The sequence below is a fragment of the Lolium rigidum genome, chromosome 2 (assembly GCF_022539505.1).
Source record: "Lolium rigidum isolate FL_2022 chromosome 2, APGP_CSIRO_Lrig_0.1, whole genome shotgun sequence".
NCBI lineage: Eukaryota > Viridiplantae > Streptophyta > Magnoliopsida > Poales > Poaceae > Lolium > Lolium rigidum.
In genome coordinates this window covers 41,472,927-41,489,804 of record NC_061509.1, presented here as the reverse complement: position 1 = coordinate 41,489,804, position 16,878 = coordinate 41,472,927, and the positions used below count along the sequence as shown (strand labels likewise).

The 16,878-nt window shown below is 46.8% G+C and overlaps 1 protein-coding gene across 1 annotated transcript; it reads right to left on the bottom strand.

The window, feature by feature from the left end:
* Positions 1-11,122: 11,122 nt before the first annotated feature.
* Positions 11,123-12,370, bottom strand: LOC124686308 (probable indole-3-pyruvate monooxygenase YUCCA5). Its single transcript, XM_047220277.1, has 2 exons — positions 11,867-12,370; positions 11,123-11,779 (listed from the first exon to the last, which is right to left on the bottom strand). Exons 1-2 carry the CDS (start codon positions 12,368-12,370, stop codon positions 11,123-11,125), a joined length of 1,161 nt encoding a protein of 386 aa, XP_047076233.1.
* Between the last annotated feature and the right edge of the window lie 4,508 nt (positions 12,371-16,878).

The window sequence follows — 16,878 nt, the reverse complement described above, 5'->3', positions numbered from 1 at the left end:
GCTTCTTCCTTCTTCACTGGTTCTTCCTCCTTGTTGAAGGAGGTCGCTTCAAGATGAGGGTCGCCCTCGTTCTTCGACGAGGCTCGGACGGAGAGATATGAGGAAGTGGAGGAGGACGAAGACATTGCTGCAATGGGAGAGGGTTTTTTGGTGTTGGCGGTCAGAACAGGGTGAGGGGATGAAGTAGTGAACCGCTTGGCACAGGTAAATAAAGGGGATATAGTGGAGATTTAATGTCGTGACGGTTCTCGAAGAGGTGGTGCCAAAGCCGTCCAATCATGCAGAGAAGTTGGGAAGATGAGAGTCATGATGAAGAATACTGCGACGGTTCTGCTCTGCCACGACATGACCCCTCGAAGGAAAAACAGAGTGGTTTTGAAATTATCATTACCAAAACCAGGGGGGCATGTGTTACCACCCGATTTTGGCCAAATCAGGAGGTGGGCCGTAATTGAAGATGGGCTTGAAGGACGTACACATGAAGCATCTTTGAAGCGGCCGTGCGCTAAGAGTTTGGGCTAAGTTGCCCGTGTGTCTGTAACATATTAGATCGTATTGTAATTTAGATTAAAGAGATAGAGTCGGCCCGTGCACGGTTAGGTGCACGCCTCAATTAGAAAGTCCCTTGGACTATAAATATGTATCTAGGGTTATCGGAAAAAGAGGACAATCATCGTTCAACCAACACAAACCAATCTCGGCGCATCGCCACCCCTTTCATACGAGGGTTTCTCCCGGGTAAGCACCATGTCTGCCTAGATCGCATCTTGCGATCTAGGCAGCGTAAGTTTATTCGTTACCTTTGTGCTGCTCGTGCTTGAAGCCTTGTTGATGGCGAGCGGTACTATTTATCCTTAGGTGTTTAGGGGCTTGCATTGGTGCTTTCACGTGCATATACGCGTGGCAATGCCGTCCCTAGACACCTTGCTGCCCTTACGTCGATCTAGACGTAAGGGCAGCATCTTGCTTGATCATGCTTAGTAGATCCGATCCGTTATAGTTGCTCCCTGCATCTGCAGGGATTAGTTTAATATCTGCATAGTTAGGCCTTATGCTGGGGTCGGAGGATCCGGTGGTGCGTTAGATGATGTTTACCGTCCCTGCGAGGGATGTTCCGGGGATCAACGTTATGTTGGTTTTTAGGCCTCTCGTAGGGGTAGTTTGCATCGTCTCTCGTAGCTGCTAGGCCCGATCGCACGTAGGACGTTCCGATTATGCGGTGAAAACCCTAAACTATCGTGGATCGCTTCAGCTTTGTCCTGATCAAGCAGGATCCCCATGCCATTGCTAATCCATCAAGGACCATGGGGCGATCGGCTCTTTGAGCCGATCCACAGGGAAACCTGAGAGCCGATAAGGCTCGTATTTAATGTGCACGTGTCTACCATGCAGGAACCATTGAAGCACTAACACCTTCCGACCGGGTATAGGTCAGGTGGCACGCCCTAGCAACCGCCGGAGACGCGCGCCAGAAGATTTGCGGGACGATGCGAGGTGCCAGGGATCCACTAAGCGGCCCTGGGAGCTTCCCGGCTCTTCGTGTTGCTTAACCGAAGCCCGTCGGGGGGTTTTGGAGGGTAACAGAACCCCACCGCGCAAAATGAGCCTTGGGTATTGGCTAAGCACGTCGAGCAATGCTTCTTCATAACTGACCCGTCAAGGCCCAGCCGTGTTGTCGTAAGGAGAGGAAAAAGGGCCCTCGTCGGAATGGATGGAGTGGCCGACGAGCAAGACTTCGACGGCCTCGTCGGAGACCCAATGATGGAAGAACCCGATGAAGACGATAGAACCTACACACTAAGAAGAAGAAGGACGACGCTACCTAGGTCAAGTGTTTCTCCGTACACAAGGAGTCGCGACGATACCGGTGGGGTCACAAGGACCAAGCGGAAGGGCAAGGAGAAAATGCTTCGAGTGTGAAGAATTGTATTTGTGTATTTCATGTTTATCCTAAATTTATGTGTTGTTTTTTTATCGGATATCGCCGAAAGGACTTTGAAATCATTCAAAAATTAAAATCATAAATTTATGTCTCGCAATTTATCCTTCAAGTGTATCCTAAATTTATGTGTTGGTTTTTTATCGGATGTCGCCGAAGGGACTTTGCAATTTATCCTTCAAATAATAACTAGAAACAATGAAAGAGGTCTTAAGAAAAGAGAAAAAAAGGATGCCTTTCTTGCACCCACAGGGATTCGAATCCTGGGTGATTCGGCTGTGCAACTGACTGGAACCACTGCATTAGCAAATCGTTTTTGTATAAGAGCATGGTTTAAACAATTAATGATGTCTCGCCAGCTGGGAAGGGGTAATTTATTTATCCCGGCGAATTTGGTCGATTTTGCCGGTGGTAAATGAACTTGGGCCCACCTGTTAGTGGCTCAAATCTTACCGCCGGCGTTTACACCAAAACGCCAGGGGTAAAGCATGCACGACTTAGTCGTTTGGTGGCCGCGCGTTCTTCCCCCAAATCGACCAAATTCCCCCGTCGCCGCCTCCCCCAAATCCCCTGCTGCCGTCGTCGAGCCACCGTCGCCGCCTCCCCCAAATCCCCCACCGCACGCAGCAGCAGCAGCCCCACCGACACTCCCCCCCGCCCGCGCGCCGATCGGAGCCAGCCGCGCGTCGGATCCGGGTTGCCGGTGGGATTGAGGCGGGCTCCGGCGCCGACGACCCCGTCGGATCTGCATTCCGCGGCGGACCTGCCCGGCGCGAGCTCTCGTCTCCCGTAAGTCCCCATCCCTCTCTCGTGTGGTCGCGTAATATTTCTCTGTTTTTGGATGTTGCTGTGGCTCGATTGCGCTTGGTGCTCCTGCAATGCGTGTAGGATTTCTGCTGTGTTTTTTGAGCTTTTTTTCGACAGTTCGAATAGCGTTCGTTCAAAAAAAAATTCCCCACAGGTTCTGCGAAATTATGATTTAGGCTTTCATGTGCTTAATCATGCCGTGATGCTGTTTTTTTGGTTGAATAATAATGGCCTAAGCTAGAGCTTTAGGGTCTGTATTATAAAAATGCAACAGAATGTAAATCGGTGTCATATTATATAATCTTACTGCAGTGTTATAAATAAAATAAAATAATTAGTATTGTTAATCCATCGGCTTCATCAAAGTTCATCATCAGTATATGAAACATAACTTAAAAAACTATGAGCACAGTTAATGTGAACTGAATGGGCAGCAAACTTATGACATTTGTTTTCTAGAAATCAGAACAAGATGAGATATGCGAGAATAAATAGGTGTTTTCAAAAGTAGTAATCATGTAGTGGTTGTCACTCAAATAAATAGAATTAAAAAAAAGATGAAATATGTATGTTAACAGAAACTATACCTGTTTAGAAGTTTTCGTTTCACTGGGTCAGAGAAAACAATCTGACCTAAGCGAGCTCTTTCAATTTCTCCATTTTCCAACAAAATGTCATTACCAAAAGCTTTCACGATCTTCTTCCAGCCTCCAGTACCTTTCTGCACAACATTCTGTAAATACATGTATCCATAATCAGTATAAATGTCATACCAAATCAAGTCACTCATCACAACGTCTAGGGAGATCTCATAACACATAATAAGTCTATACAGTGATAAGCCTGCGTTGCAGTCTGTAGTCAAGAAACTAATTCTTAAATCATGAAAAGTAAGTGTTGTATATGCTCAGCTGGTCAAAGCACCAACTCTAACATAATCAACCTCACATCTTTACTAGCCTTACCAGGAATTATGGTAATGTGGTGCTATTTTAATTAGAATATCATATCAACTTAGTTCTCCATGTATTGTATTTGATGCTATGTTTTGTCTCTGCACTTGATCTTCCATTGTATTACTTAGCGATGCAAAGTGGTGCTTATTGACAGTAGAAAATGTTTGTTTAATTTGTGCCCATTTCTGCACTTGATCAAGTATTTGCTTTTGGCACCCTTAACTTCGTCCATCTCTTATGGTAAATACATAAGATGTTAAGCCCTTTACTTGCTGTAGCATTTAAGATGTTTATTTGGAATCAATATTCATATGTGTCATTTTTATATGTGGAGACTAAGTGTTGAATTTTCTGAATTGCAGGAACCACCGCAGGAACAAGCTGCCTCTCCGACCTCGTCTTCACCGCTCACTCCTCCAGAAGCTCAAGGCCGGTAATTAGACCTGAGCATATGTTGGACCTGATGTGGTGGTGTGCTAGACCTGAGCATATGCTGGAGGCTCATGTCATTGCTATATTGATGTGTCTGGAAGGAAAAGTTGTGTGAAATGTGTCTGCAGGTACATTGAGTGCCAATGTTTCGCCGGAATGTCGATTAACTTCCGTTTCGGCGAATTTCTGGCACTCCGGCATGACCATTTTTAGCAAAGGTCATGCCGAATTTTCGCTGTAGGCAGAGAGATTGCAATTAAATGAAAAGCATAAGCTTAACAGAGCTAGGGGTAGTAACTAGTAGTGGATTTCCACCATGTTAATAATTAAAGCATGGCCTGTTAATAATTAAAGCATGCTATGCTATGCTGATATAGCTTGTGAACTACGAAAGTCCAGGAAAAATAAAGAGATTTTTGCATACATATATATGTATGGTTTCATTATGACCTCTTTGATAAATCTTTATTTTTTATTATGTATTTATATGCATCCTTCTTTGTGATGGATAGTGTAGGCACCCATATCCAAATCTTGTGCACCTATATGATCTGAAACCTGAATTGATGACTGAAACATATGTGGAGTAGTTTATGTCTGAAACCTGAATTGATGACTGTGCTACTGTACTCCAACTCTAACTTGTAACCTACATTGAACAATAGGTTTCTGGATCAACTGAACATCACTAGTGACTAACCATGCTACTGTGCTACTTTATATGAATTTCTGAATTTGTCAAGTGATAGTTACAGTATATGAATTTCTGAGTATATTTTTAAAATGAACACTTACAGTAGCTTTTGCACTTACAATAGCTTGTGCACTTACAGTAGCTTGTGCACTTACAGAAGGTAGCTAGCGATGTCGTCTTCTGCAAACCCCAACGAAAACGTTGACGGGTCTTCTCAGCGGAAGTTGGATGAGCACTACAGGCTCATGGTCTCGGATCAGCTGGAGGAACTTCCGAGGGGCAGCGATGACGAGTCCTCGGAGTAGGGGGATGATGATATGGACAACGATGGTGAGGATGAGAGGGCCGCTGCCGACGAGACCACCGACAGTGGCGTTGCCGGGGGTAGCTCGGATACTACTACCGAGGCCAAGAGGAAACGGAAGCAGTGGCGCCCAAACAGGGTCGTCACCACTCGCGAGATAATCACCGCGGTGGACGCCAAGACCGGGTCTTCCTCACCGAGCCCAAGCACCTGGCGAAGGGGTACGGCCTCCAACTGGGAGCAATCCTTCGGGACATCGTCGACGTCAACGAGACGAAACTCCGAACCAAGAAGAAGCAGCATCTGCAGGCCCAACTCCTTGCGCGGCTGCACGCACGGTATGAGTTCCCTGTGGAATACAGGAACGAGGATCCCAAGGATAACATCGTGAACAGACGAGCCCTCTCTAAGTTCTCCAAGAACCTCAGCGGTTATAAAACCATGCTGAGGGGATGCTTGGTGACAATGAGACTTGGGAAGAGATCCAGCGCCACTTCCCGCGGATGACGCTGGAGCAGTATAATAAATTCTTGGAAAACGAGGAGCTCGAGTACACCAAACAACAATCGACCTGCGGGAAGGAGCTGGCGGATAAGAACATCGGTCACCACAATCCCGGTTGCCGTGGCTTCGAAGGCAAGCAGCCGGTATGGGACAAGGAGGACCAGGCCTACATAAATGCTGGCCTCGAGCCCCCTTTTGCCAAGTACAAAGACCCACTCTTCAGGGCATATCTCAGGTCCCGATACCGTAGAGAATTGGCTGGGAAACGTGTCACGAAACCTGATGTGGTGGTGGGAGTTGAGTTGGTCGCCGACGCGAAGGTGATGGCACTTGAGAAAGCGAGTGGTAAGCAATTTACCGAGCTTATTAATTTGATATCTGCTCACCAAGTCCATTACATTCTAAAATTGTTCATGTTGCTTCGGCGGTTGACGGAACAAGCAGCCGCCGAATCAGCTGGCTCCTCGTCCCAGACGTCGACGGGCAAAGTCCCGTGGGACACGCCTTTTATCAGGGTCTGAACACCGTGAAGGCGCGGCCGCTTTTGGACAAGCCCCACCGTGTCCCCGGCGCCGGAGGAGGTCGCAAGCTTGCCGACTATGGCTTGGACGTGCCCGCAAGCACTAAGGAGTCGCGGCAGGCGCAGAAGGACCGGGAGCACGAGGCTCTTCTGAAAAAGGTGGCCGACTTGGAAACAACCATGGAGCAACGCGTCAGTGCCGAGGTTCAGCAACGCGTCAGTGCCGAGGTTGCTAGCAAGGTCGATGACGCGCTGGCCAACAGGGTCAATGAAATCATCCCTGATCTTGTGCTGTCGATGAAGAATTACTTCGCCGGCGGCCAAAGGGACCGATGCCGGTTATCAGCCTAGGCGCCGACAACTCGGACAACCGGCCTCCAACTAGACACGCTCAATGCACACCCAACTTGTTGACTCCACCCGCCGGCAATGTCGGCGCTAGAGAGGATTCGCCGGACCTGGGGGGCGCCAGTACTAGCCCCTCAGTCACCTGCACGCCTGGCCTCGGTCCTTCAACGCGAGCCGAGCTCGACGCCCTCACGGTAATTAATTTAGTCTCTCAAGCTCTAAAATTTGTTACTTTGTCGTCGCCCCTCTCTGACCTACACATGTTTTCACAGGAGAACGTGACTCCTTGCACCTTGCTACTGAATGTGGACAACAAGTTGAAGGCTGTAGCGACCGGCAGTGTCATCCTGCCAACACAGCGGATTTTCCACTTCGTCAGGATGGATGATAGCGTCAGCCGGGTTCGCGTGAATTGGTCGTTACCGGGATGCCAACACCTCGATCCTCCTTACCAACCCCCGGAAATCTGCACCCCGCTGACTGTCGGGGACCTCAAAAATCACATCCTTCTATGGCCGAAAGCCCTAATTCGGCTGAACACCGCCTTAGGTTCAGAGGCAACCTATGGAATGGTCACTCCTGAGGCTGCAACGGATGCCCCGAGCCAAGCCAAGGTCCCAGCTCCAACGACTGCTTTGACGGCAGGCGAAGGCAGGGCCAGTCCTCCACCGACTGATGATCCTTTTGAGCCCGATAGTCAGCCCGATAGTCAGCACGAGAGTCAGCACGACAAGGCGTTGGACATCGATCAAGCTCCCATTGATACTTTCATCGCCGAGCTCGACGCCGACGCGGTTTCTCCTTACAAGCCACCACCCGCCGGTCATATCCTAAAGAAGAAGTTGTTCCTTTCACAAGAAACGCCCGAGCAGGAGGACACTACCGCCTTCACCGCTCTGCCAAGAGTTGGGCTTACCCCAAGGACACTCTTTGGTGCGACCACGGAGGGTATGAAACAAAACGCCACTCCTAGTTGCAGTAAGAAGAAGGGCAGGAAGCGGAAGAAGTCGGGAGATGTTGCCAAAAGCAAGATAGTGGTTAATGACAACCTGCCGAACCCGTGGAGGAAGTTGCATCACATAGGCCAGCGGATGCTGCCGGCACACGTTGTAGACAAGTTGACGCCGGATATGAGGAACGTGCATGATACTATTCTAATGATGGAGAAGCTACTTCTTAAAGAAAGAAATCCCTCGTACCCGATTGTGATAGCCAAGGTGCCCACTGGCTTTGGCTTTGTCAACACATACCTGCGGACTTGATGTTCATTCGGTACGAAGACATCTTCGAGGCTCTTGCACATGCAACAGCTAGACCGAAACTTGGTCCGCCTCGTATCGCTCAGTATGGCGCACGATATCGCCATGGAGAACACAGCGCACATCGCTATCATGGACCCCTTCTACATGACTCCAGCTACCACCCAGAACGAACAAGCGTTTCTCGCGAAGTATATCAAGGATTTCTTGGTGTTAAACAAGGATAAAAAATGCTTTGTCATACCATATTTCCGCGAGTAAGTATTTGGTTACTAAAGTACCCTATATTACATTCTTTCATGAATTTCCTTAATAGCTGAGTATGATGGTTTATTTCCATTTTGCGCAGACTCAAGTACTGCACCCTCCTCCTCTTTCACCCGTATCATTCCCATATCACTTATCTCGACTCCGGACTTGATAAGGAGAAAGACTTCACCGACATTAAGTCTACACTTGATAAAGCCCTCAGCGGCTTCATAGCTGAGATTGGCGTCGACAAACTCAGGCATGAGAAGAAAGTTAAAGGTTGCCATGTGTGCAACCACATAACCAAGTTCCCCTGCCTCAAGCAATCGGCGGATGACAATGGGATGGAGGCATGGTTTGCCATCCTACAGATGAGGGCGGTTGTAAGGTCTCAGAACGATCTCTTGTTGCCATCTGGTCTTCAAGGGAATTTCGTCAACATGTCGGACACCACCGATGAAAACGTGAGAGCCGAGTTCCGTGCCATCCCGCGAACCATTTGCACAATACTATGGAGGGATGTCGTCATGAATGGTGGCTTGTTCAACTATGGCCCCGCACTTTCTAATTTCGAGATAGAAGGCCGATTAGAAGATGGATGTGACGAGAGAACATTCAACACGCTCGAGGGCATCCTTCCCTTCCCGCCGAAGCCGACTTGACTCAAAAACTTTTGTCCTTTGCAAATTTTAGTCATAAAATTACTTAAGTAATTTCCATGCTTTTTCTTTGCACTACTCTATGTTATATCTCTCTCTACTAATGTACTAACAACTTACATCTCTTTTTTCTGTGTTTGCATAGATGACGTACTATGTCGTCTACCACGGCAGGGTTCCTGGAGTCTACGAGGACTCAGGAAGACTGTAGGAGGCAGGTCCACCGTTTCAGCGGCAACGGCCTACAAGGGGTACACCACTTTGGAGGAGGCGAAAACTCGATACGCCAACTTTCGAGCGGGACAGAGGAGGGAGATGTGGAGGACCCCTTTCATCGTGATGCTGCTTGCCGCCACCGCCTCTCTAGTTTATTATGTCATTGTTGTTTAGCTAGGTCGTCGAGTGGACTTATATGTATTTGTGTATCATGTGCTACTTCGAGCCGTGATGGTTGAACCATATGGTCGACACTTGTGTTATTGATGCATGCATGCATGTTGTGGACATTTCGGGACTTTCTAATGATGTGTATTGTCAATGATGTTTATCTTGCATCTGATGTATATCTTGCTGTCATTCTTGTACTTGCCTATATATTCTGTGTATATGCTATGAATCTGGTGTATATATTGTCTAATTCGAGTTTTATTTTTTTGCTCCTGTTCATATTACTGCTGGCTAAATGGGAAGGCGCCGGCGGTAAGGACCTGATGGTCCTGTCAGTATTACCGCATGCGAAATGGGAAGCGCCGGCGGTAAGGACCTGATGCTCCTGTCAGTATTGTCGCTGGCGAAATGGAAAGCGCCGGCGGTAACATCCAAGCCCCGGCGAGATGCGAAGGGGCCGGTGGAAACGCTTACCCCCGGCGAATTGTGTAAAACGCCGGCGGTAACGGCTACTTACCACCGGCGAATTGGAAGGCGCCGGCGATGAGGCATTACCACCGGCGAGGTGATCGCCGGCAAATGCGAAGGCGTCGGCGGTAAGCCTTTCCCTAGTAGTGTCCCAAAGGGCCACCATTCACTCAAAAGCTCCACAAGAAGCTTTCGCTACCTGACCGTGGACTGGAGGAATCTTGGACGACAACAGTTAACTCTAAGGTGAGGAGGACGGAGGAAAACTCCTTAGTGTGTTGGTGCTCTGTTTGCTCAGGCTGGAGCGAAACGACTGAGTCATCAATAATAACCGCATGTTGGCTACTCGCATCATTGACTCAATCATTGATGAGTGGTCCACGTGGTAAGACTGTAGACGTGAGCCGTTAAGAGAAACTTAGATAACCCCACTAGATGCCATGGCAGCTGTGGCATTTGGCAAGGTGTGGTGGATGTTGTAAACGAAACTCTTTCGAGCTTAATACAAAACGAGCAGGAGGTACTCGATTTTTTATATATTAAATGTAGAAGACAAGCAACAGTAGAGATTTACGAAGCTAAATTCATAACAAATTAATGGTTCCTATTCCTCGGTTAACTCATCGCATGATAAATCAGTTTTTGTTTTACCGCATAAGCTTAAATCAGGTAGACTTGGATGGATGTACGATTCAGAAACATATACAATGTTTTTTTTCGAAATGGGGGTTTTCCCCAGCATCTGCATCAAAAAATGATGTACATAACCTTTTTATCAGAGCCTTACAAAGAGAATAGAGGAATCAAACCAAAGTTGCCAAACTAGCGATCGCAACACCTACATACTGATGAAGTGGGGGGAGGGGGTGGCCATGGTCGGGGCAAGAAGCCCCGACCTCACACCTACGAGCATCATCTAAAATTGGAGCACAAACCAGTCCAACAGAGGATGCACCGTTGCACATGCTCAAGAAGTCATCGCCGCCATAGACATTGAGAATGTAAGCCTCTCCAAAAGTCACATTATGTTAATGGTTTTCCTATGTCTCAGTCAACTGAGATTTTCTTAAGTCTAAGTCACTTACAAAAAAGTGTTTTGAGTTGCAATTTTCTGTTAAAAAATGCAATTACACTTTTCTGCCAGAAATGTGCAACTGGACTGAGTTGCACTTCTACAATTGCATTTTTCTAAGGTGACTGAGATTTAAGAACTGAGATGTTGACACACCCTTATGTTAATGAGGGAAAGAGAAAGCATAATCAAAAGTAACAGGAGATGCATGGTCGCATGCATGTGTGGTGTATCATGTAGCGGGTACAATCTTTTATAAAGTATACATACTTAGTTCAAAATTCTTTCTTTTTTAACTTTTAGGGGTGCGGAAACTTTACACGATGAAGTAACTCAAAAAGACGCATGGTCGCATGTGTGGTGTACAATGAAGTGGGTACAAACTTTATAAAGTGTACATATACTTAACTCAAATATTTTTAAAATTGTTTATGTTTTTAACTTTTAGAGATGCACAAACTTTACACGATGAAGTAACTCAAAAGGGCGCTAAAGCTATTCACAAATTACTGTCACACGAGAGATTACAAGACGACGGAGATAGACCTCCTGTAACAAGGCCGGCCGGCCTTCTTTGTGGGCCTGGACTCCTTCCAGACCTGGCAGAGGTCCTTGGCGATGTGCACGGCATCGGCGGCGGCACCGGAGAGTCCGCGGCGTGCGAAGCCGACGGAGTAGAGCCCAAACTGGCCCTTCCAGCCGTTAGGGAACTCTGTCTTGGGGTAGCCATCCTTGCCGAAGAAGTCCGTTGCCCGGAGCCACTGTGGTACATTGCTTCTGTAGCCGGTGGCTAGGATGACAGCATCAACATGGACGACGGTGCCATCAGAGAGCACGGCGTCGGAGTTTGTGAAGCGGGTGATGCCGGGGACGACGGTGATTTGGCCGCACCTGATCCTGGCGAGCGCGCCCGTGTCGAGCACCGGGGCGCGGCCGAGAGTGTGCTTGAGCGTGAGCGGGCCGACAGCCGGCCGGTGGATGCCGAGCTTGTCGAGGTCGCCGAGGACGAGCCAGGCGAGGAAGATCATGATCTTATCCACGAGCCAGAGCGGGAGCCACGCCAAGAGCAGCATTGCCAGCTCGAAAGTTGACTTGCCGAGCACCTCGCGTGGAATGACGTGCATGGCGTCGCGCACCACCATGAAGGGGTGGGCGCCGTGGTCGCAGAGGTCGAGGGAGACCTCCATGCCGGAGTTCCCGCAGCCAACGACGAGCACGCGCTTCCCGTGGTAGGGCTCGCCGGACTTGTAGTGGCTGACGTGGGTCACCTCGCCGCAGAAGCCGCCGAGGCCCGGAATGTCTGGGACAACGTTGACGGCGTTCTCTCCGGTGGCGACCACGAGCCAGCGGCCGATGTACTCCATCTGGTCACCGCTTGCGCTGGTGGCTTGCGCGTGCCAGAGGCCAGAGGTGTTGTCATAATGGGCGGAGAGCACGGTGGTGTTGAACTCCGGCTTGATGTCGAACTTGGTGGCGTAGTCCACGAGGTAGTCGATGAACTGGCGGCGGGTGGGGTACTCCGGGTAGTGGTCCGGGAAGGGCATGCGAGGGAGCTCGCAGAAGTGCTTGGGGAGGTGGAGCTTGACGCGGTCGTAGGTGCGCTTCTGCCAAAGCGAGGCGATGCAGTCCTCGCGCTCCACCATGAGGAATGGCATGCCCTCCTCGCCGAGGCTGGCCGCCACGGCCAGCCCGGAGGGACCGGCGCCGACGATGATTGGGCCGTCCACCGACACACGACGAGGGGGAGTGAGGCTTTGCATGCGAAGCACCATGGTTGCTTCCTCGCTTCTCGGGTTGGCAAGTGATCAACACTAGAGTAATAAGCTTGCTGGGTTTGCTCAAGCTAGCAGCTGGCTGATGAACAAGTGCTGAGATGCTGTTATGTTTTGCGGAGGTTCTTAAATATAGGAGGGAGAAGAGTGGAAGTTGGTGCTGTGATACGATTCGTGACCCCTACACCTCAAATTAAAAGGGATATGTTCAAAGCACTAATTTTAATTCATATGACCCATGCAAAGCTACAGCTCATTTACTAGTAAAGTGGATCTGATAATCTCCTAAGGCTTCTGTCTAACTTTATTTCCAACTCATTTTATCAAGAAAGCTAGTACTAGAAAAATAAAGGTATATGCGCCTAATGATAATGACTTTTTCCATTTTCTAACCGATTTTAATTCTTCAAGGAATTTTCTAACCGAGTTTCAAACCTCCTGGTGCCAAACCATACTCTTGCTACACTGAAATTCCCGCTGCTCTTACTTACAAAAATTTGAGCTTATTTGGTAGAGCATCTCCAATAGATAATAAAAAACAGAAACAAAAACAAAAACCCTATCGTATAGGACACCCAAGGCCAAAAAAAAAGCATCAACAGAAGCCCTCTCACTATATTTTGGCTCCAATTATTTTTTGGGCGTGCTCCAAATTTTATCTTTTGTATTGCAAATATACAATACCAAATGCCGCAAAACAAACCGGCGCACCCGTGTGCGACCACCAACCGCCAATATCTGCCCCGCATGCTCCTCTCCCGCTCCCCGCGTGACCGCTTTCCATCGCCGCCTGCTGAATCCCGACAAAATTGACAAGGGATTGTTCCACCGCTGCTCTACGGTCGCCCTTGCCTTGCCCCGCCCCCTCTGGTAGCTTGAGATGGCCGGACCCGCCTTGCACTGCCGTGAAAATCCGCACATCGCTGAGTTGATTCAGGCCCGCCGCCACCACCCCGAAGAGCGCCAATTTGGCGGCCGAGAGGTGTCGCGTGGCCCACCTCTGATAGGATCGATGGGTGCCACCGACCGCCTCCGTCGCACGACCTCGACGCTTCGGCCAGGTACTACGCAACCTCGACGCCCCGTAGATGCTGCTAAGTCTCTTGCCACAAATGATGAACTATTTTTGTGATGAAATATTAAGTATTATTCGCTCTATTTGACTCGCAGAGAGTAGGATAGTTATACAATATCCACCCTGTACGTATCTTTACAATCGTACATGATTTTTATGTCATGTAAATTTTTGTCTTACTTCAGAAGTCAAGAAGAACATAAGAAAAAAATACTCCAGAAATGATGTGAAAAAATCATTTACGCAGCATACAAAAATACTACGTAAAATACGTTTTATAATGACTTACACACTGCATTTTTATATCGATTTTTTTGTTGTGAGTCAATATAAATGTAATTATTAGTATATAAAACATAACTGTAACCGGAAATTCAATTTGACTCCCGGGTGCGTATGCTCCCTCTACCAAGAAAATATATTTCGAACTGTCGTAAAATTTTGATAAATTATTCTACATGTACATCTCCGCAATATATGTTGGTTCGTCAAGTTTCGAGAAAATCCGACTTTTTTGTCTATATAAAAAAGAGAAAATTTATATTGTGACATGCCTTATTTTTAGCACCGAATTTTATCTTTTTTACACACGCCACAAGATAAGTCGAATTTTCATGAAACAACTTTGTAGGCGTGTAGCACGTGAAGATGTACGTTCTAATTTTTTTGTTTCAATTTTTTTAATGTTTCAAAATGTGTCTAAGATGCATTTTAAAATAAAGGAATCATATGATGCCATGTGTCAAAACACAATGTAACAACATAAAGTAATGGTGGGCGTAAAATAACTTTTATGCACCCTAGATGATGCTGAATAGGGTTTCTGTTGGATTTTATTTGTGTTTTAGAATCATTTAGATATGAGTTCCCTGATATTTGTGCCACATGTATTTGTAATTGTGAATATAAGACACACGGTGGGGTGCCATATTTTACACCATCTGGAGTTTTATATATGCCCTATTTTACATCATCTAAAACTGGTGTTTTTTTGTTCCCTAAAAATTGTGCAACTAAAAAGTGATGCCCTATATATAATACATTATATTTTGGAGATGCTATAGTGCAACAACCATCGATCAAAATATCAAAAGTGGAACAGAAAGAGGGATATCGCTTACGTGACATCGATTTGGTCCAATCTTTCAAGATGCAACACCATCTTAAAAATTCATTTATGAAAACTTTTAATTATGCAAATGGTACAAAGCAACCTGAGGATAGGGCAAAGACAACCGACAAGTACTGTATTGATAAGCAAAACACCTACCGCTGAATCAGATGTAACTACTAGTACCCAAAAAACATCCGTGCGACGGTGCCGATATTTGGGCTGCCTAATTTTCCAACAAAGACAGGTAACCAAGCCATCATTCAATAATTGCTCCTGATTGACGACCATCATAGTCTAATCTGAGTTGGTGAAAATAAGAGACAAAAAAGGATAGAAGCACTTACCAACTTCGGTCTTTTTTTGGACGAGGGAGATATATTAGTATCAAGTGGATATCATATCAGTTTCACCCAGGCTCTCCGCTAACACGATATAAAGAGAAAGTCAAGACATTAAGAACGCACACCACCAGATTATTACAAAACAAACAAAAAATCGATCAACAAAATAACATTAGAGGTGCTTCAAAAGGACGCTTTTGTAAATGGAACGATGCACGACACCGACGTCGCTAGATTCAACGACCATGGAGATCAGTAGATAATTCCTGCGCTTCAGTTGCACTACGAGTGGATTGAATAACATTTTCTTTAGTTAACACAGGGCATCTGATGTTGGTTAATAAAAACACGAGTTTTGAGTATTCACTCAAGCTCCAGACAATACCTTCAATTAGGGAACTTCATGTGAACATCGCCATTGCCAGGTTAAACCAACAAAAATCGGACCTAGAACTTTCACGAATAAAACTCGAGACCTAGCACTAAAAGAGTGTCACCCACCGAAATTGCTCTATGCTACCACCTCGTCACAAAACCGCTCTCACGCATACCTCTAATGGGACATAGCCACACAACTGGAACCATGCATGCACAACATGTCGCCAACCTGCGCCTAGGAACGCCCGACATCAACATCGATCACCAAGGGCCCGTCCACAGAGTTTCAGTAGGCCAATCACGTGAGGCATGTTGGACAAAGTCTGAACACATACCTCAAGCAAAGTAGAGTCAGACACATACATGGGCTATGTCTAGCACTCCACCCCTACACCGAGCAGGGAATGACCAAACATTAGGGTGCACCACCGGTAACCTCCATCATGGGCCGGAGACCATCGACCTTGCACTCCATAGAGACTACGCCTCCGACGAGAACTGTAAAGATTTGTTGTTGTCGTCGCCACCAAGCAACGAGAACAAATGAGGTCCAGCAACGCCGTAAATTTGAGACCGGAAGGCCTCCACTGTTGTTGACGCCAAGAAAGGTTGTTTCGTTGCCCCCGTAGCCGCATTGGCACAACCTCCCCTAGACGAAACCGGGGCCGCCACCCTAGTGCCCAAGGTCCTCGTCCAAGCCAAGTGGCGGTGAGAGCCTGGTTGGAAAGGAGTTGCCCAAACCAAACCCCTCTTGATAGTGCGGCTATATATCCTATAACCCGGTCTCCCACCAACCACCTTGAGATCGGTAAAAGGAAAATTTAGCAAGGCCATACCTTTTCCTTGAGCATCGCACTTGACCTTGATGATGACGCTTCATGCTTCATTCAAGACGGAATGCTTCACTTGATCATTGATGCTTTGTGAAGACTCATAAGTTACTCCCCATATACCACTACGGGATAGCTTCATTATGGCATGTCTTCACAAGTTCATTTTCACCACATATATGGCAACCTTCAAGCATGATATTCTCGATATGCTCAACCTTGATGACATTCATACTTGATGACATCCTCTCATGGGCTATATGATATCATACTCTTGATGCATACCCATGGAAAGATATATAACCTAGGTAGAAAACACAAATCTAAATATATAGTGGGTTAGCTCATGAAACATAATTGACAAGGCTTACCATCCACAAGATCACACGATCCAAAGTAGTACAATCTTTATGCTTCATGTGTTGACCAACTTAAATTCAATCTTCATTCTTAGTCTTGGTCAGCCTTGTATCTCTTCATGTTCTATCATAATATCTTGATAATTCATTGCTTAACACATAAGCTAGAGAATGGCTAACTTGAGTTCCACATAAGAACTTCATATTCATTTCTTCTTCTTAATCATATCATATTCTTCTCCTCAAATCGATGATCTTGATGCCAATACCCAAAGTATAGCTTTATATCCATAGCATCCACACTTGAATCCAACACATGGACTACAAGAATTACCTATGAAATATTCCTTTATATAAAATTAATGAAAATATTAATCCATAGGGATTGTCATTAATTACCAAAACCACAGA